The sequence below is a fragment of the Loa loa genome, assembly GCF_000183805.2.
Source record: "Loa loa unplaced genomic scaffold supercont3.332, whole genome shotgun sequence".
Classification (NCBI taxonomy): domain Eukaryota; kingdom Metazoa; phylum Nematoda; class Chromadorea; order Rhabditida; family Onchocercidae; genus Loa; species Loa loa.
In genome coordinates, this window is record NW_018108512.1 from 47,837 (window position 1) to 63,157 (window position 15,321).

The 15,321-nt window shown below is 32.0% G+C and overlaps 4 protein-coding genes across 4 annotated transcripts in view; 1 reads left to right on the plus strand and 3 right to left on the minus strand.

The window, feature by feature from the left end:
* Window positions 1–662: 662 nt before the first annotated feature.
* LOAG_06546 (Sodium:neurotransmitter symporter family protein) lies at window positions 663–5,273 on the plus strand (the record flags this gene model as incomplete). Its single annotated transcript, XM_003142082.1, has 15 exons — window positions 663–799; window positions 1,294–1,487; window positions 1,666–1,800; window positions 1,955–2,070; window positions 2,149–2,246; window positions 2,449–2,557; window positions 2,673–2,783; window positions 3,011–3,089; window positions 3,248–3,410; window positions 3,603–3,780; window positions 3,865–4,122; window positions 4,286–4,386; window positions 4,495–4,639; window positions 4,790–4,930; window positions 5,133–5,273. 15 exons carry the CDS (start codon window positions 663–665, stop codon window positions 5,271–5,273), a joined length of 2,106 nt encoding a protein of 701 aa, XP_003142130.1.
* A 2,022-nt stretch (window positions 5,274–7,295) lies between these two features.
* On the minus strand, window positions 7,296–8,381 carry LOAG_06547 (hypothetical protein; the record flags this gene model as incomplete). The annotated part of the gene is made up of 2 exons (XM_003142083.2): window positions 7,296–7,608; window positions 8,221–8,381. The coding sequence occupies 2 exons, from the start codon at window positions 8,379–8,381 to the stop codon at window positions 7,296–7,298; spliced, it is 474 nt and encodes a 157-aa protein (XP_003142131.2).
* A 725-nt stretch (window positions 8,382–9,106) lies between these two features.
* Window positions 9,107–10,086, minus strand: LOAG_06548 (hypothetical protein; the record flags this gene model as incomplete). Its single annotated transcript, XM_003142084.1, has 2 exons — window positions 9,107–9,721; window positions 9,811–10,086. 2 exons carry the CDS (start codon window positions 10,084–10,086, stop codon window positions 9,107–9,109), a joined length of 891 nt encoding a protein of 296 aa, XP_003142132.1.
* Window positions 10,087–10,409: 323 nt separating this feature from the next.
* Window positions 10,410–15,321, minus strand: part of LOAG_18487 (metabotropic glutamate receptor family protein 3) — a gene marked incomplete at both ends in the record, with an annotated part of 5,964 nt that continues 1,052 nt past the window's right edge. Inside the window, 10 exons of the mRNA XM_020451147.1 lie at window positions 10,410–10,489; window positions 10,656–10,941; window positions 11,143–11,412; window positions 11,696–11,849; window positions 12,045–12,197; window positions 12,333–12,499; window positions 12,979–13,181; window positions 13,809–13,915; window positions 14,735–14,872; window positions 15,015–15,175. Of these exons, the coding sequence (XP_020305094.1) occupies window positions 10,410–10,489; window positions 10,656–10,941; window positions 11,143–11,412; window positions 11,696–11,849; window positions 12,045–12,197; window positions 12,333–12,499; window positions 12,979–13,181; window positions 13,809–13,915; window positions 14,735–14,872; window positions 15,015–15,175 (1,719 nt within the window). The remainder of the gene's footprint in view (window positions 10,490–10,655; window positions 10,942–11,142; window positions 11,413–11,695; window positions 11,850–12,044; window positions 12,198–12,332; window positions 12,500–12,978; window positions 13,182–13,808; window positions 13,916–14,734; window positions 14,873–15,014; window positions 15,176–15,321) is intronic.

Sequence of the window (15,321 nt, forward strand, 5' to 3'; positions counted from 1 at the left end):
GTGATTATTTATTTGTGGCAGAAAATTTTTGAAATTCTTCCTTTAATAGAGACGACCAACGATCAATTCATCCTTTAAAGACTTTCCATTTCACAAGTAAGATGAAATAGTTGAAAAGATTGCTTCTAAAGAAAAGGTCAAAGTTTGGTACTATTCGTATGGTAGATCTACCAATCCCACCATTGATGAATATTTATTTAATAGTGTTTATTTTGATTTCAGAATTTTCCCCACGCAATCCTCCGATTTCAGAATATCTTATCAACATAACTCTTTTCTCATTGGCAAAGCTTGCAATGACATCGCATCCTTTAAATCTTTTAACTTTCCGTTAACTAAAATTGGAAAATTTTATGGGATATCTCATACCATATTAAACTGAGCATTATAAAAAATATGCAAATATGTGTTTGGCTTGCATCGATGGTCAATCTCATCGGACATTTTCATACTTTGATGTTGCATGAATATCGAATTTCACACAAAGTGACTATAATTTGAAATCATTATTTCGATCCATTTTGGATGATTTTCATCCCTTCCAACACTTCGCTAATATCATTTATATTGCGACATGAACTTTTTTGAAAAAAACAAAATAAAATAAGAGGTAACTGCTTACATTACAGCTAATAAAATAAGTAAGTGCTGGGTACTTGCCAATGAGTCATACAGAAAATGATTTGTTGCGCATATCGACAGATATCGAAGAAAGACGAAAAGTATCCAATATTTCGATCGAATCGAAATTGAGTTCAAAAGTTACATTCAGTGCTGGGTCTGTAGCATTTGGATACAGGTAACTGCAAAGATTCATAAAGCAAACGAAATTCCAAATCTTTGAAAGGATCGAAATTTAGGCATAGATTTGCAACTGAAATTGGCTCAAATAATCCTTAAAATGACAAGATTTCAAGTGTCATTTGAACAAGAGCAAATAAATAAATAAGTTTACAATCGGACAACTGTGTAAATCTAACTTTCAATGAGTCCATAAAGTGTCAATAAATTTTAGAATTTAAGCGATTTGCACTAAATGATTGATTTTGTTTGAAAAAACTAAAAATTAATGAAGAATAATTAGTAGTAAAGCATTGCTAGTTATGCATATCGAAAAAAGTCCTTTTGAAGTTAGTTAAATTTTTTTTAGAAGGTCCATTAGATAAGTTCAGAATTTGAATTGAGAAATGAATTCAGACGCCGAATTCAGAGTAGTTGACGGAAGGTTTTCCGGAATAGACTGTTAAAATATTTCATCATACTTATTTCAATTTTCATACGAAAAATTTTAAGATCGAATGAAACAGATGGACTAACGGAGGAAAAGGATTATCATCAAGTAGCAATCAACGACAACAGCAATAGTAATTGTGGTAATCGTGAAGGATGGGACAATAAAATGCAATTTCTCATGGGTGTTATATCCTATGCTGTTGGTCTGGGGAATGTTTGGCGATTTCCTTATCTGTGCCAAAAAAATGGCGGTGGTCAGTAATATAAGTAAACGATAAATTTGATCTCATCATTATACATATATAGAAGGAAAAAGATGAATAATTTAGCAGATGTTAAGCCAAGACATCTTGGATGAGAAGACTGCCACTAATGAATGAAGCATAAATTTAGGAAAAGCTATGAAATCTGAAATTTTCAAAAAAATTTCAGGTGCATTTTTGATACCTTATTGTATAATGATGTTTGTGGAAGGTACACCGTTATTTCTTGTTGAACTTGGCATTGGACAAAAATTACGGTTGGGACCTGTTGGTGTTTGGAACGAAATTCATCCGTATTTTGGAGGTCAACAAACAATCCTGTTATGATTTGCAGTGCTAAATGCCGTTGAATGATGATTTCTTATCGAATTTTAGAGTTTAATATTTGAACGTTCCAGAGAATAAATTTTAACACTCATTGATAAGCTTTTCTTTTTTAAAGAATTTATCTATTTAAGGTGTTGGAGTATCAGCAGCCATTGTTTCTTTTCTTGTCGCCCTTTATTATAACGTTATCATCACATGGTGTATATATTACTTGTACAGATCATTCGATATCAATTTGCCATGGAGCGTATGTTTTCCTCCTTCCGAATTTTCACTTCACAGCAGTGATAATGAATAATGCGTGATGATATCGGAGATATTGCAGAGTTGTCCTGAAATAAATGGTTCTGTAGTGGAGGAATGTCGGATATCCAGTTCCACAACAAGTTATTTCTGGAGTCGTGAAGCAATTGACACAAGCGAGTAAGTAAGCCTCTGTTGTAATGTCATAATTTACGAGAAAAGAGTAGTACTTTTCTCAGAATTCTGAGAAAAATTTCATAATTCCAATTGTTGTTAAACGGAATGTTTGAAATAAGCAGTGTTATAGTAGTTAATTATCCGAACAATTTCGAATTAAACAGTAAAATTATAAAATGTAAAAATTTACTTATGTTCGTATTAGATCAATAGGTGATTTCGGTGGTTTTGTTCCTCATATGACAGTTTCACTGATTCTTGCCTGGGTGCTAATCTACCTCTGCGTTATGCGTGGTATCAAAAGTAGTGGAAAGGTATGTCAAATTTCATTATTTACCATTATTTCATACTTAGCTTTTAAGAATTTTCCGAAGCTTCAGATATTTGTAATTCAAAACAAAGATCACTCGCAAATTTTTATATTTACAGGTTATGTATCTTACGGCTACTTTTCCGTATGTTGTTACCACCATATTCTTGATTAGGTCATTGATGCTTGATGGTGCAACCGAAGGTTTGAAGTACATGATGAATCCTGATGTAAGTTCTTTTTCTTCTTTTAAAGCAACTAATTAACAAATTAAGCTGTTACATAAATTAACGTTCCTGAAAAAAAACAATCAGCTAATTAGTCTTGGAGTTGGAATATTTGGAACCGTCTTTTGTATTAATGGACTTTGACGTTCTGAGCACATCGAAATTAATAGCTTAATTAGCATGGGGTGAGAAAATAATTGCAAGAATCATTTCTTTAGAAAATATTTTAGCTCAAGCGTTTGTGGGATCCAAATGTTTGGATGGAAGCTGCGACACAAATATTTTACAGCATGGGATTAGGTTTTGGCGGTAAAATTTTTTGTCACATGAAAAAAATGATCTGTAAGGAAAGTAAAACAACGTTTATGGAGGAAGCTTGAAGTTTCCAAAAAATTCTAATTTTAAATTTTCAGTAAAAAAAAAAGATTCGTCGGATGAAGAAGCAATCATTTACTAGTGAATTTCAGGACTGATAGCATTTGGATCATACAATCCGGAAAAGAATAACTGTAAAAAAGATGTTCTTTGGCTTTCTCTTTGCAATCTAATCACCTCACTTTATATGGCTATCGTTATTTTTTGTGTTCTTGGCTATATGGGTGTACAAAATTATAACAGTTGTATAAAACGGTAATTGGAATCTTATTTCAGTTTTTGCCAAAAGGATTTAATAAAAAGAGAAATATCAAAGTTAACATACAGAATGTTTGACATTTTAAATTATTTTCAAATAATTTACGATATGAAGTAATGCAAAGAAGAAAATTGAGGAATATTTCTGAACCTTGTATACTGTATTATTGTATGATATTTGAATTTCAGAGATATGGCTAATATTCTTACCATATATCCAAATAAATTTCGCAACTTTGATGAAATCCAAAGCAATATATCGGTCGAACAATATGCAATGTGGATGTACCGCGATTTCCAAGATACCGAATATTCCCTACTAGCCAATGTGACTGGTCACTGTAATTATAAGCAGATCATTTCACAGGTAATCACCATGTTTACTATTTTGCACACTCCTTTCATGTGCTTTTACCACTTCTTCGATGCGTGCAATTATCCAAAATTTCAGGCAGCTGAAGGGACAGGTTTAGCGTTTGTTGTATTCACAGAAGCAATAAATCAATTTCCATTTCCACCTTTTTGGGCGGTAATGTTCTTCTTGATGCTTTTAATGCTTGGCATGGGTTCAATGTTTGGTACCTTGGAGGGTGTGATAACATCACTAAATGATAGCAAACTTATTAATTTGAAAAAACCCGTCCTCACGGCTATTTTGTGTTCTATTGCTTGTGGAATTGGTCTTGTTTTCACGACACATTCCGGTCAGGTATGACTTTCTGGATATTACTCCAAATTGCTCACTGATATACTCATCCACTCAATCATTTCCTTGTTTATTCATTGTGTTCCTATAAACAACAGAATTGCCAAATAACCAGCACAATTAATAATTTGGAATATCTGTTTTTCCATTCTCTTGCAAATTTCAGTATTGGGTTATGCTATTTGATCATTTTGCTGGCACCTACTCCCTTATGGGTGTAGCTTTTTTCGAAGTTGTAGCTGTGATATACGTTTACGGATGGCAAAAGTAAGCTTATCAATTCCTGAAATCAGCATTTCATTTGTTTTAATTATAGTGAAATTAATTTGACTGGTATGGGAAGGCTCATACACACAATTAATAATATCATTTCAGTTTTGCTCGAGATTTAATGGATATGACTGGTGAAACAATCTCCTGCTACTGGACCATAACATGGCGCTTTATATCACCAGTCCTAATGCTTGTCCTGTTTTTCGCTTCCATTGTCAAATCTTTCATTGATTTACCCAAATATTCCGTTTATAATTCTGAGACAGCAAGTTTAACGTTTACTTTACTTTATTAGTCTTTTAACTTTTTTTTTCTTTAACTTTCAACTTATTCCCACTTGTAAATTAGTTGTTAAATTTGTTTTCCCAATGAATGTCCCGTTATGTGCCATTTTCAGACACACCAAAATGCGCAAACATATCCTGAATGGGTTTTAATTATTGCTGGTTCAATGGTTTTATTTGCTATTGCACCAGTGCCATTGATTTGGTTTATTCGAAGATTCAAAATTATGAATTTAGAGATGGATATACTTACGGTACCGTTTCATTTCCACTTCAGTACTTTAAATTATTCAATTTTTGGAACCATCATTAAATATATTAATAACGATCAACAGTTACGTATGGAGTCTAATGTATTATATGTTAAGAGGTATGCATCAAAGAATCTCAATTTTTTTTTATTTTAACCAACTTATGTATTATCATATTTCCTTTCCAAATCAGCTAATTTTTTAGTCTCAAAAATGTCTAAATGCAACACCGAGTACGACATATATTCTCAGGTCTGTATCAACAGTCACTCAAGCTTCCACTGAAAACAATCCCAAGTTATTACCATTGAAAGCTTCTTGTTCTGAAAGTAACTTAGGCATTTAGACTGATTTTCAAGTAATCTGAATTACTCTTTCCTTTCTTTATCACAGTTAAAGTATACTGAACTTAACTATTGGTGTTAAAATTTCCTTTTCATTCCAATTTTAACTGATATTTTGAAATTTATGACCTGATAAAGACGTCATTTCCTGTCCTCTCCCAGTCCATTATTGTAACTCTAGCCATTCATTTGTACATACACTGTTATAGTAAATACACGATCGCCTTTCGAAGACTTTTTTTATTGTTATCAGAAAATAAACTTACTACTTATTATTGTCATAACTTTTGATTAGAACTGATTAAAATTTTTGAAAATGAAATTTGAGTGAAGCATTCAATGATTTTGTGAATTATAATAAACGACCTACTAAATGGTCCTTTTTCTCATTCTTTTAGCTTCCAATGAAATAATATGTAATCGCAAGGATTTTTAGTAATTCTTAAGCAAAATTCATACTTGACGAAAATTTAATTACGCCAAATGAACCGTCAAAAGTAGTATTATCTGTTCGGAAATAACACTCAGCCCACATTTTCCTTCATTTGATGTCTTCACTGTTGTTAAAATGTGCCATCAAATATGCAGTCATTGTTTAAATTGTTTGCAGTTCACTGATATCCTTCTTATCATTTTCATTCTTTTTTCACCAATCATATTATCATTGTCGTTATCATCATTGTTATTGTAACTGTTACTTTGTTCTTTTCCCCCTTTTTTTTTTTTGGCAAAAAGGATATTAATCAAAGTAGTGAATTTATTCATTTAACTCAACAACCAATTATGCGTGACATTCTTTAATATTATGGTCATACAGTTTATCAAAGGATATTGATTTTTCGCGACATTTATCCAACCTTCCAGTAGTGTATTTCTTGTCTTTTTTTTTGTTTGAATGTAACAAATGAGATCATCTTAAAATCTTCTTAAAATGTTAGTTTGTAAATATATTCAAGGCAGTTACAGCCTCGGGGCTTGATATTGCTGAATAGCTCAAGTTATGAACTTGATAGAGTTGGTTAATTGTAATCATACTACGAAGAAACATTGCCATTTTAATTACTCATTAAAGTTTAAAAATTTTAATAGATGCCGAAAAATCAAAAAAAAAGAATTTAAAATGAAATTATAAAGAAAACCATAAAGCTTTTACAAAGTTTTTGAAATTATGAAAGCAAATAACGCAAAGTTTCTTCCAATTCTGTAATAATTTTAGTTATCATTCCGAAGATGTACATAGATAGCTAATAAATTATACATAGTGTCCATTTCATTTGTTTGTGAAGTATCATAGAATATTAGTAAATTTTCACTCATGCAAAATTGTTTCATTTAGCAAATTGGTTCAAACTTAGTCTTATTTCGTGTACCATCCTATCACTCATTACAATGCATACCTAGAAGAACATCCTTTAGATATCAGCAAGACATATTAAATGAAGAGTTCATCCAAGTTGAGAAGTGGACTCTATGCTATACGAAAATGTCACCCTATTGGTTGCAATTTTTCTTTCATTTTTTTAGCAGCATCAAAATACATGTATCAATTTCAGGCTTTATTTATTGGAATATTGCTGAATTTGCTGAAAGCTAAGGATGCTAAATTTTTGATTCATTTAAGTTCAATTATAATATTGTAAATAATAATTTTTACTTCTTGATGATATTCATTTTTCAATTAATAGTGGAACTGATATATATCAAGTCAATTCAATAATTATTACATAAGAAGAAAATAAAAGTTGGTTTACGGAGAACATAAATAAAAAAAACAATTGAATTTCATTTAATCGGTACTGCACAATACATTTAAAAGTAATTGGTATTCGGGAGGTCGTGAATTTAGACCTTTCTAATTGAATTTGAGCTATAATAATGAACCAAATCAAAGTATTATAAGAAATGATTAAAAAGGGATTAAAATAAGCAGGAATAGAAAAATTATGCAAGAAATTAATCGAATCTATACGAGGAAATTTGGATCGATAAAGAACTTACTAAATTTATTCAGTGACAAAACTAAATCAAAGGAAAGTGACATCATAATTGACAAGAAATCGTTCAGAAAATAATTCATTATTTTGGTACATAATTGTCTCTTTGGCAAGTTCATCGTCGGAATGCAACATTTTGTTAGAAGTTTGATGCAGAAATGGTGCCGTTTTCAAGAGCGGTAAATTTTCGTGCTTATCGGAGTTTTTCTTTCGAAGGGTAATATCACCATTGTCGCTCTTTGCATTGCATTTGTCAGGAAATTCCTGGATTATTACCGGAGCAATGGTTCCGTATTGTTGAGTAATCTGACTCGATGCTAATGAATTCTTTCCTGCTGAATTCCTGAATGTTAATGATTAATCTTTCATTTGAAATTTTTGGAATTTTGTTTTTCTTATTTAAAATTTAAAGCTCAATTGAAAGTAATTAAATTATTTAACGTATCAGCATACAGTGAAATTGCATATTACTGAGACGGGAAGTTTCATTTTTTTTTTTTAAAGTTTGAAAGCTCAATAATGATGGATCCATCCGAATATCTAATAAATGAAAGGAATCAATCAATATTCCATGCTTAATGGGAAATATATGAATTAGTTTTGAAAAGATGAAAGAAATTTATGACAAATTTTGAGATGCGAAGAATCGAAAGGAAAAGACAAATAAGGAATAAGCTGATGAAATGTTTTGAAATTTATCTTTGCATAAATAATCATTCTAATAAACGAATGGAAACATAAAAGAGGGAAAAATGAATATGACAAATTTACCCTCAACAATGCTACAGGTTGCAAAATGCGGATAGGACGAGCAATCAACCACAGACGTAGAAAAAGTGCTATTATTTGGTGCTGCTGTGGTGGTTATTTGACTGAAATTTAGGGATATATAAGAGAATACGATCGTTCAAGTAATAAGCATGATGAAATGTTGAAAAGGATGGATTTGAAATACCTCATAAACCTCATTTGTTGATTAACCAAATGACCAAGAGCACTTTGTCGCATACGGACATTTTTATCTGGTTGACATACGGCAATATATACTTTTGGCGCAAAAAAGCAACACAATGCAACAGTACCGCTCATCGAAATGCACATGCACAAACTTGTCATCTGTATCTGTAAGGGTAAAATTATGTAAATTAGCAAGTTTCACAGAGTATAACGACTTCTGTCAAATATGACGATGAATAATCCAATTGTAATATTTACTTAGTGGCAAGAAGTCTTTGCAGTTCGAAAATTTATTCATCCCACTTCTTCAACCTTTACCAAAAAGTTTATCAAAAGGGAACTGATACATTTCCTCAATCTCTGTCTGTCAATTTTTCCTTCCAAAACTTCATTTTCAGTCTTCAAGCACTTGAAAAGAATCAGTCCTATTTCTTTTTCATAAAATACATTGCATATCCTTTTCAGAAATCCTTCCATTGATTTTCATTTGTCTGTTATAATCTTCCTTACATACTATTTACTTATTAGAATAAATATAATCGAAAATTCGGTGGAATCACAAACATGCAATAGCAGTTTACCAGTGCATATATGAAGTCACATTTAAATCTTTCTTAGCTGGAAGATCGCCTTGATAGATAGACCTATTAACCTTAGGTCCATAAGACCTAATTAATTTTCTCTTTTTGTTTGTAGTACAATTTAGAGGCATGCATATTTACTGTGAAGTTTAAAAAGACATGCAGTACATAAATTATATGTTACATAAGCAAGCAACCAATTCATATCTCTCTTGTGCTGATTGAAAACAAAAAATATGATAGACTTTGAATAGGTAATACTGTTGTTGAAAAAGTTACAAGAAAAAACTGGAAATAATTAGCTTAAAAGTCGTCATCTTTGGGTTCACTTGATGATGACAATTCATCAGCGGATGCAACAGGACTTAATGTGAAATCGGCATGCATACTGTTTTGACTGATTTGCAAACGACTTCTACTCGTTTCAATGATTTGTTCACCTCGACGTAAACGAGTACGTGACCAGCGGTCAACATTAATATCGACCCATGGTGAATGTAACGTCAAGGCATGAGTGGATACACATAGTGAAATGAAATTGCGTCCACAATAAATTCGTGTATTACCATTGTCCATATCATGTTTCACCTTAACCCCTTGGACGATCGCACTCAGCTGATTACCCTTCTGATCCACAATTGCCTGGCGAGCTGCTAGCATACATCGTTCATGCTTATCTTCATAGATGCCAAGCACATCACCTCCACCAATATCATCCAGAAACAATGCAACTGTAGCATCGATATCACGACGTAAACAAAATTTGTCCGTTGCTACAGATATATTTTCATGAGTTAATATTTCTTGCTTCGTTATAGAATGCACTCTCGTCGATGGATCCGTTCCTTTCACGCCAAGCACGTGGACGGTATCACTGGTAGCCCGAACCCGTGCGCCTTGTACCATATCAAATAACACCTGAAGTTGAACAACAGTGTGACTTTTGTTTTTCCATTTTTGTCTATTTTAATAAATTATTTTGCGAATTGACATCTATACTAACTCACCTGTGTTTCTTGTTGAACAATTTCAATGGATGGATGATGCACGGCAGCGACTCGTCCACCACTACAAATAGTTGCCGCAACTCCACCAATACGACAAATACGGATGTGTTTGTGCAGCGTTATTTCAACGACTACATCATGTGATAAAACCAGCGCCAAAGTGTCAGATGGTGTGACACACAACACGGCTTGACACGACGAATCACCTCTCCAGGAAAATTTAACCTCACGACCAGGTGGATTTCTACAGATGCTTGAGCTTGTTGGTTGAAACATTATTTCGATTGAAATAACGACCTCGCGCCAGCAAATTTTATAAAATGAATGACTAATAATCCAAAGTATTCTCATTAAATTTCGTTGTACCATTCCAAACTGGCATTATGTAAATTATTATTTCTCCAGATTAAGTGCGTATGCAAAATTTGTTCAGTGGTAAGAAAGAAGCAAATATATCTTTGGTTTTGTTATCATTTTTCGGGAAGTTAGCTATGAACTTAATTCCTGTGAACCAAAAACATCGATTGAGAACAACGAAAAAATGAGCATGCAGAGTAATATATGCCATTTAAAAAATCATGCAAAGTGCAAAATTATGCTTAATCATTGCTTCCTTCAAAAATAATTATTATTAAATCCGTTACCTTCAAATTATTCTGTGTTGCGAAGTAAATTGGTCCTGGAAAAAAAGTCAGGTGCCATTTACATTTATAACAACTACGTAATTTAGTCATTCATTGAAATGGCATTGCTCGAAATCACGCAAAGACAATGTTTTCCAATGTGACATTTTGTGTTGAGACGAAAATATGGCGAATGTGACAAAAAGTTCAGGAGGAACTAACCAAAGGAAAGCCATAGAATGCTCGTACTGTACATTGTGAAGCCAATTAATCGTGTTTCGTTGAAATTTTCCGGAATTTTCCGTGTTTTGAAGGCATACAATGTACAAGCAATGATCAAAAACATATTGTACAGTAATGAGATCAGTAAATGAGAAGCTCTAGCTTTACAGGTTAAAACCGTTTCTTTCCGTGACGGGAATAATACAGTGATACCGGGTGGGTCAATAATCAACCATACTAAAGAACCGATCAACTGTATCGATACAATACCGAAACATATTGCTATCTGAAATAATGTAAATTTATTTTCATGTTTTTTTGGATTTGAGAAAAAGAAAACTTTCTAAGAATCTTTTTAAATTTTGTATCAAATATAATGAATAATTTTATACAGCAGATTTATCAATCGACTTTTAAATTTGCTGACTTTTTGTTTCGCCTTTCTTTTTTCACGTCAAAGTTTTAATATGATTTTAGTAAAAGAAACCTGTGCACTGGGTACAATGCAATCAAGACGTCCTGCACTTTGCATTAAAAATATTCTGGCTAGAAGATTTGTTTTGGTTAAAATGGCAGCATAAATTGTAGACATTGATAAGCCAATAAGGATCCGTGATGCTGCACATATTGCCACATTTGGCTTAGAGACAAGAATGAAAGTTACTAAATAACACAATAAAATTCCAGTCAACATGAAGTAGCATAGTTCACGGCCAGATGCCATTATAACAGGTGTCCCGCTATATCGAATAAATACCTATTGAACAAAAAACCAGCATTAGTTAAATTCAATTAATTTCAATCTGTGGTACACTTAATTTAATCAGGATGAGTCAAAGTTAATGATTACAAAGAAGTGACTAATTCTGCAAGTTAAAATATCAAACAAAACTAAAATCACTTTTTCGTCTAAACGTTATGAATGATTAAAAAATATTTCAACGTGTTTTCGGCTTAAATGGTTATTAAAGTGTTTCATTTGAATGGATATTAGTTTCATTTTAAATTAAAATTTTCAAAAACAATGAGTAAAAAATTACTGCAACTACGAAAAGTGTTGCGGCTATGCCAAGTGTAGAACATATGGCCGGTAGGACTACCCATGGGCTATTATATTCCAACGATGTCGGCGGTATTAATTTGCATGCAATCAAATCCTCATTAGGTGCGTAACCTAACGGACATTGGGTACAACTGTAAATTCATTCCAAATTTTACTTAAAAGAAATTTGAGAATAAATTCAGAACAAAAGCAAAGAAAAGTTTCACGATTGGAAAGCTTTCTTTCTTTCAAACTTCATTCCCACTTTTGTTTAATAATGTTTATAGAAACATTATGGTGCTCAAAAGAAATAGTATTCAAACTCTTTTTGAAATATTTTAACTCACCTTGTTTCATTGATGATAACAGATGTTGATACATCACATGGTATGCAAGTCCAACAACAATTTTGATCCTGATAGGCACGATAATGTCCTCGTGGACAATTTACGCTACATACTGATAACGGTAATAAACCATCCCACCTTTTCAAACCTTTCCTAAAAGCTTATGATAATTTCCAAATTAATAACGCAGTAAAACTTTAAATTTCACAATCTTTCCAAACCTTAAAATGTTTTATCCTCTTTGAGGAGAGATTTAATTATAATCAAAGTACTTTTAAACATGATAACCTGACACGACGAACATTTAGGTCGAGTTTTTTCCCAGCAGTCCATTTGCCAACATTCTGATAATAGCCCGCATCATTTAATTGATAAATATTATAATTGCCAATTCCATCACCGTTTGCGTCAATATGTGGTGGAACACCAGCTGTACTGATTTTAATCATAAAAATCTTTAAAACAAAATGTAAATTCAATTCCCATATTTTACTATTTCAGGAAACAATTTCTAATATTTCTTTCCTTTTCTCTTTCTCCCTGATAATATCAAATCTTACGAGCGATTGAAACGTTCCTATAATAACTCTGCAGTCGTGCTCCATCGAAATCAGTTTTGGAAATATTACAACTGTGGAAATTCAGTGATGAACAGGTCGTCTATAATGTTTATATGACATTAAATTCTTTATATTTGTACAAAATACGGATCAACTGCTTATTAGATGCGATTTATCGAACTTTCCAGTTTAATTCAAGAATCGGAATTGTTTTTAGATACTCGGAAAGCAATAAGTCAAACAGTTAGTTACAGTTAACTCCAGTTATTAAAGCTTATTCGCTGTAATTAAAAAATTTGCACTTGTATTATTTTTTCATTACGGCATACAGTAATGAGTGTTCAAATCATGCTTCATTTGAAGTTCTGTAATACCTGTATGTATTGATGAAGCGCTCTAGCGACAACGTTTACCGCATCGATAACAAATGGTACATAAGCTTCTTGTTTGAAGATAATACCATTCTTATCAAAACATTCTCCAAAATTAGTGTGTTCATCGGTGCAATTAATCAACTCCCAGTATTCACGAAGAAACGTATTTGATGGCCATAACTTTTCGAAATATCTATCAAAATCTAAATGTAAGGCTTAATTTTATTTTAGGAGAAATTAAATTGTAAGTGCTGAAAGTAGGACTAGAAAAGTAACTATCAGAAAGGCTGAAAAGATTAATTCGGTATTTTATTCTTTTTCAATTGAAGAAATTTAGGAAATCACAGTACAAATCAGAAAGAAGTCTGATCAGAAATAACCAAAAAGAAGTTCAATGGAATCAATTATTTTTTTTGTACAAAAAGGAACTGATAATAAAATCAATTTTAATAGTTATGACCTCAAATAATTAAAAAAGCTCATTTAATGGAAGCAGTCAAAGAATTTCTGCAAATCAGAAATAAGTCAAATTTAATATTTAAGCTAATTGAAACATAAATGAGTAGAACGATGCATCTGATTTCCTCTTCAAGAAAAAAATGACAGTTAAGAAAAAAGTGACAGTCTGATAAGAATTACATTTTTTCTGGGTTGTTTATCACCTGTATCCAATTTCAAAGCTGTCCTTCGCAAGCTGACTGATATATTAATAATTAAGATTCTCAATTTAATTAATAAATTTTCCAAGAAGCCACCGGTGTATGTTAAATTCCCTATTTAAAGAACACAATACTTTTTTACAACATCGTTCAAGTGGTATGGTTTCAAACCTGGTACAACTTTAAGAACAGGTGAGATTGTTACTGCTCCGCTGGTCATTGCTTCATAACCAGTTATGACAGATTGTTTAATCCCCCAAGAATCACTGGCAATCCACCTGAGTACAATTTCTTCCTACATTATTTTTATATAGCAAGTTACATTTTATGACTTGAAAATAAATGTGTAAAACTTTAACTATTCCTCCATTTTGCAATTAATACTTGATTCAATAATCGATAGTCCAAGCTAATGCTCAAATATGCAGAATAGCTTCTCTGAGACTCTTCAGATTCCCTAAATATTGACTAGCAGTGATGTCAACATTAAAAGAAATTCATTATAAGATTATTCTTTTCCCGACAATGTCATTTCAACTCATAAAATTCTATTAGATCTCTTGCGATATTGCAGAAATAGCTTCTCTGAGACTCTTCAGATTCCCTAAATATTGATAAATAACTTTATCCTTTTCGTATGCCAAATATCTTCATAACTTAAATTTAATTTTGTTTAAAAATTTTCGTTGTTTTTTCTTTTGCTTTAAATATTATTTGTATATGTGTCTAGCACCGAACTAGTCCTATCAACTATATCACTTTTTATTTTTTAGCTCATAGCTAAATTTATTGAAAAGCCTTTCAGTCAATTTTCATTATCCACCTCATTTTCTCTGGCATTTAATCAGTTTGATTTTACGGCCATTTGACAATTCTTGATTACTTTTAGTTTCTTCAAGAAAAGCTCAGTATAATCCTAAAATCAACTTTCTTATTCCATGTCAAACGAATACAATTAATTTACTAATGTGATAATCAACAATGTCTTGTTAAGCATACAGAAAGTACGCTTCCCTTCTCATGTGCATCAATTATGCTTATGAGTCACACACTTTATTTGTTGATTTGTGCTTTTAAAAAGAAAAGTTATATGCTACCAGAAGTAATTATCAAACGTCGAATCCTCGCGTCTGATTTCATCCAAATTTGAGAGCATTCGCCTTAGTTGATCCTCATCAACGAACATTACAACACCTCGTGCTTTTTTTGTATATTTCATTTTGAAGAAGAGCTCTCTGGAAATGATAGCAATGAGAAGTTTAAAAAGAATAAGAAAATTCAGAAAATTGAATGTTTAAAGGAATTTTAATTGGATGATTCGGCGAAATCCAAAGAGAAGGATTGCTCATAAAGAGATGAAGGGAAAGGTATGCTAACTTGAATTGAATATCTGTCCATCGTCGATTAACTTTATGGACATCACCATCAATACATACACCAAGTTCAGCAGCTGCAGCACGAAAAGAATCGATCCCTCGTTCTCCGTAAGCCCCAGTTACAGCGATCGCATGCACATAACTCCAACCTAGTGCCGAAACCTGCTAATATCCGAAATGCATTTCGATGAATCACTGAGTTATGTTATCTTTTCTATTGATGATATAAAGTAATGATTTGTTAAACATGAAATTACTTAATTGTCAATATGACTGTCTCCTTTTGATAAATTATCTATNACAAGTTA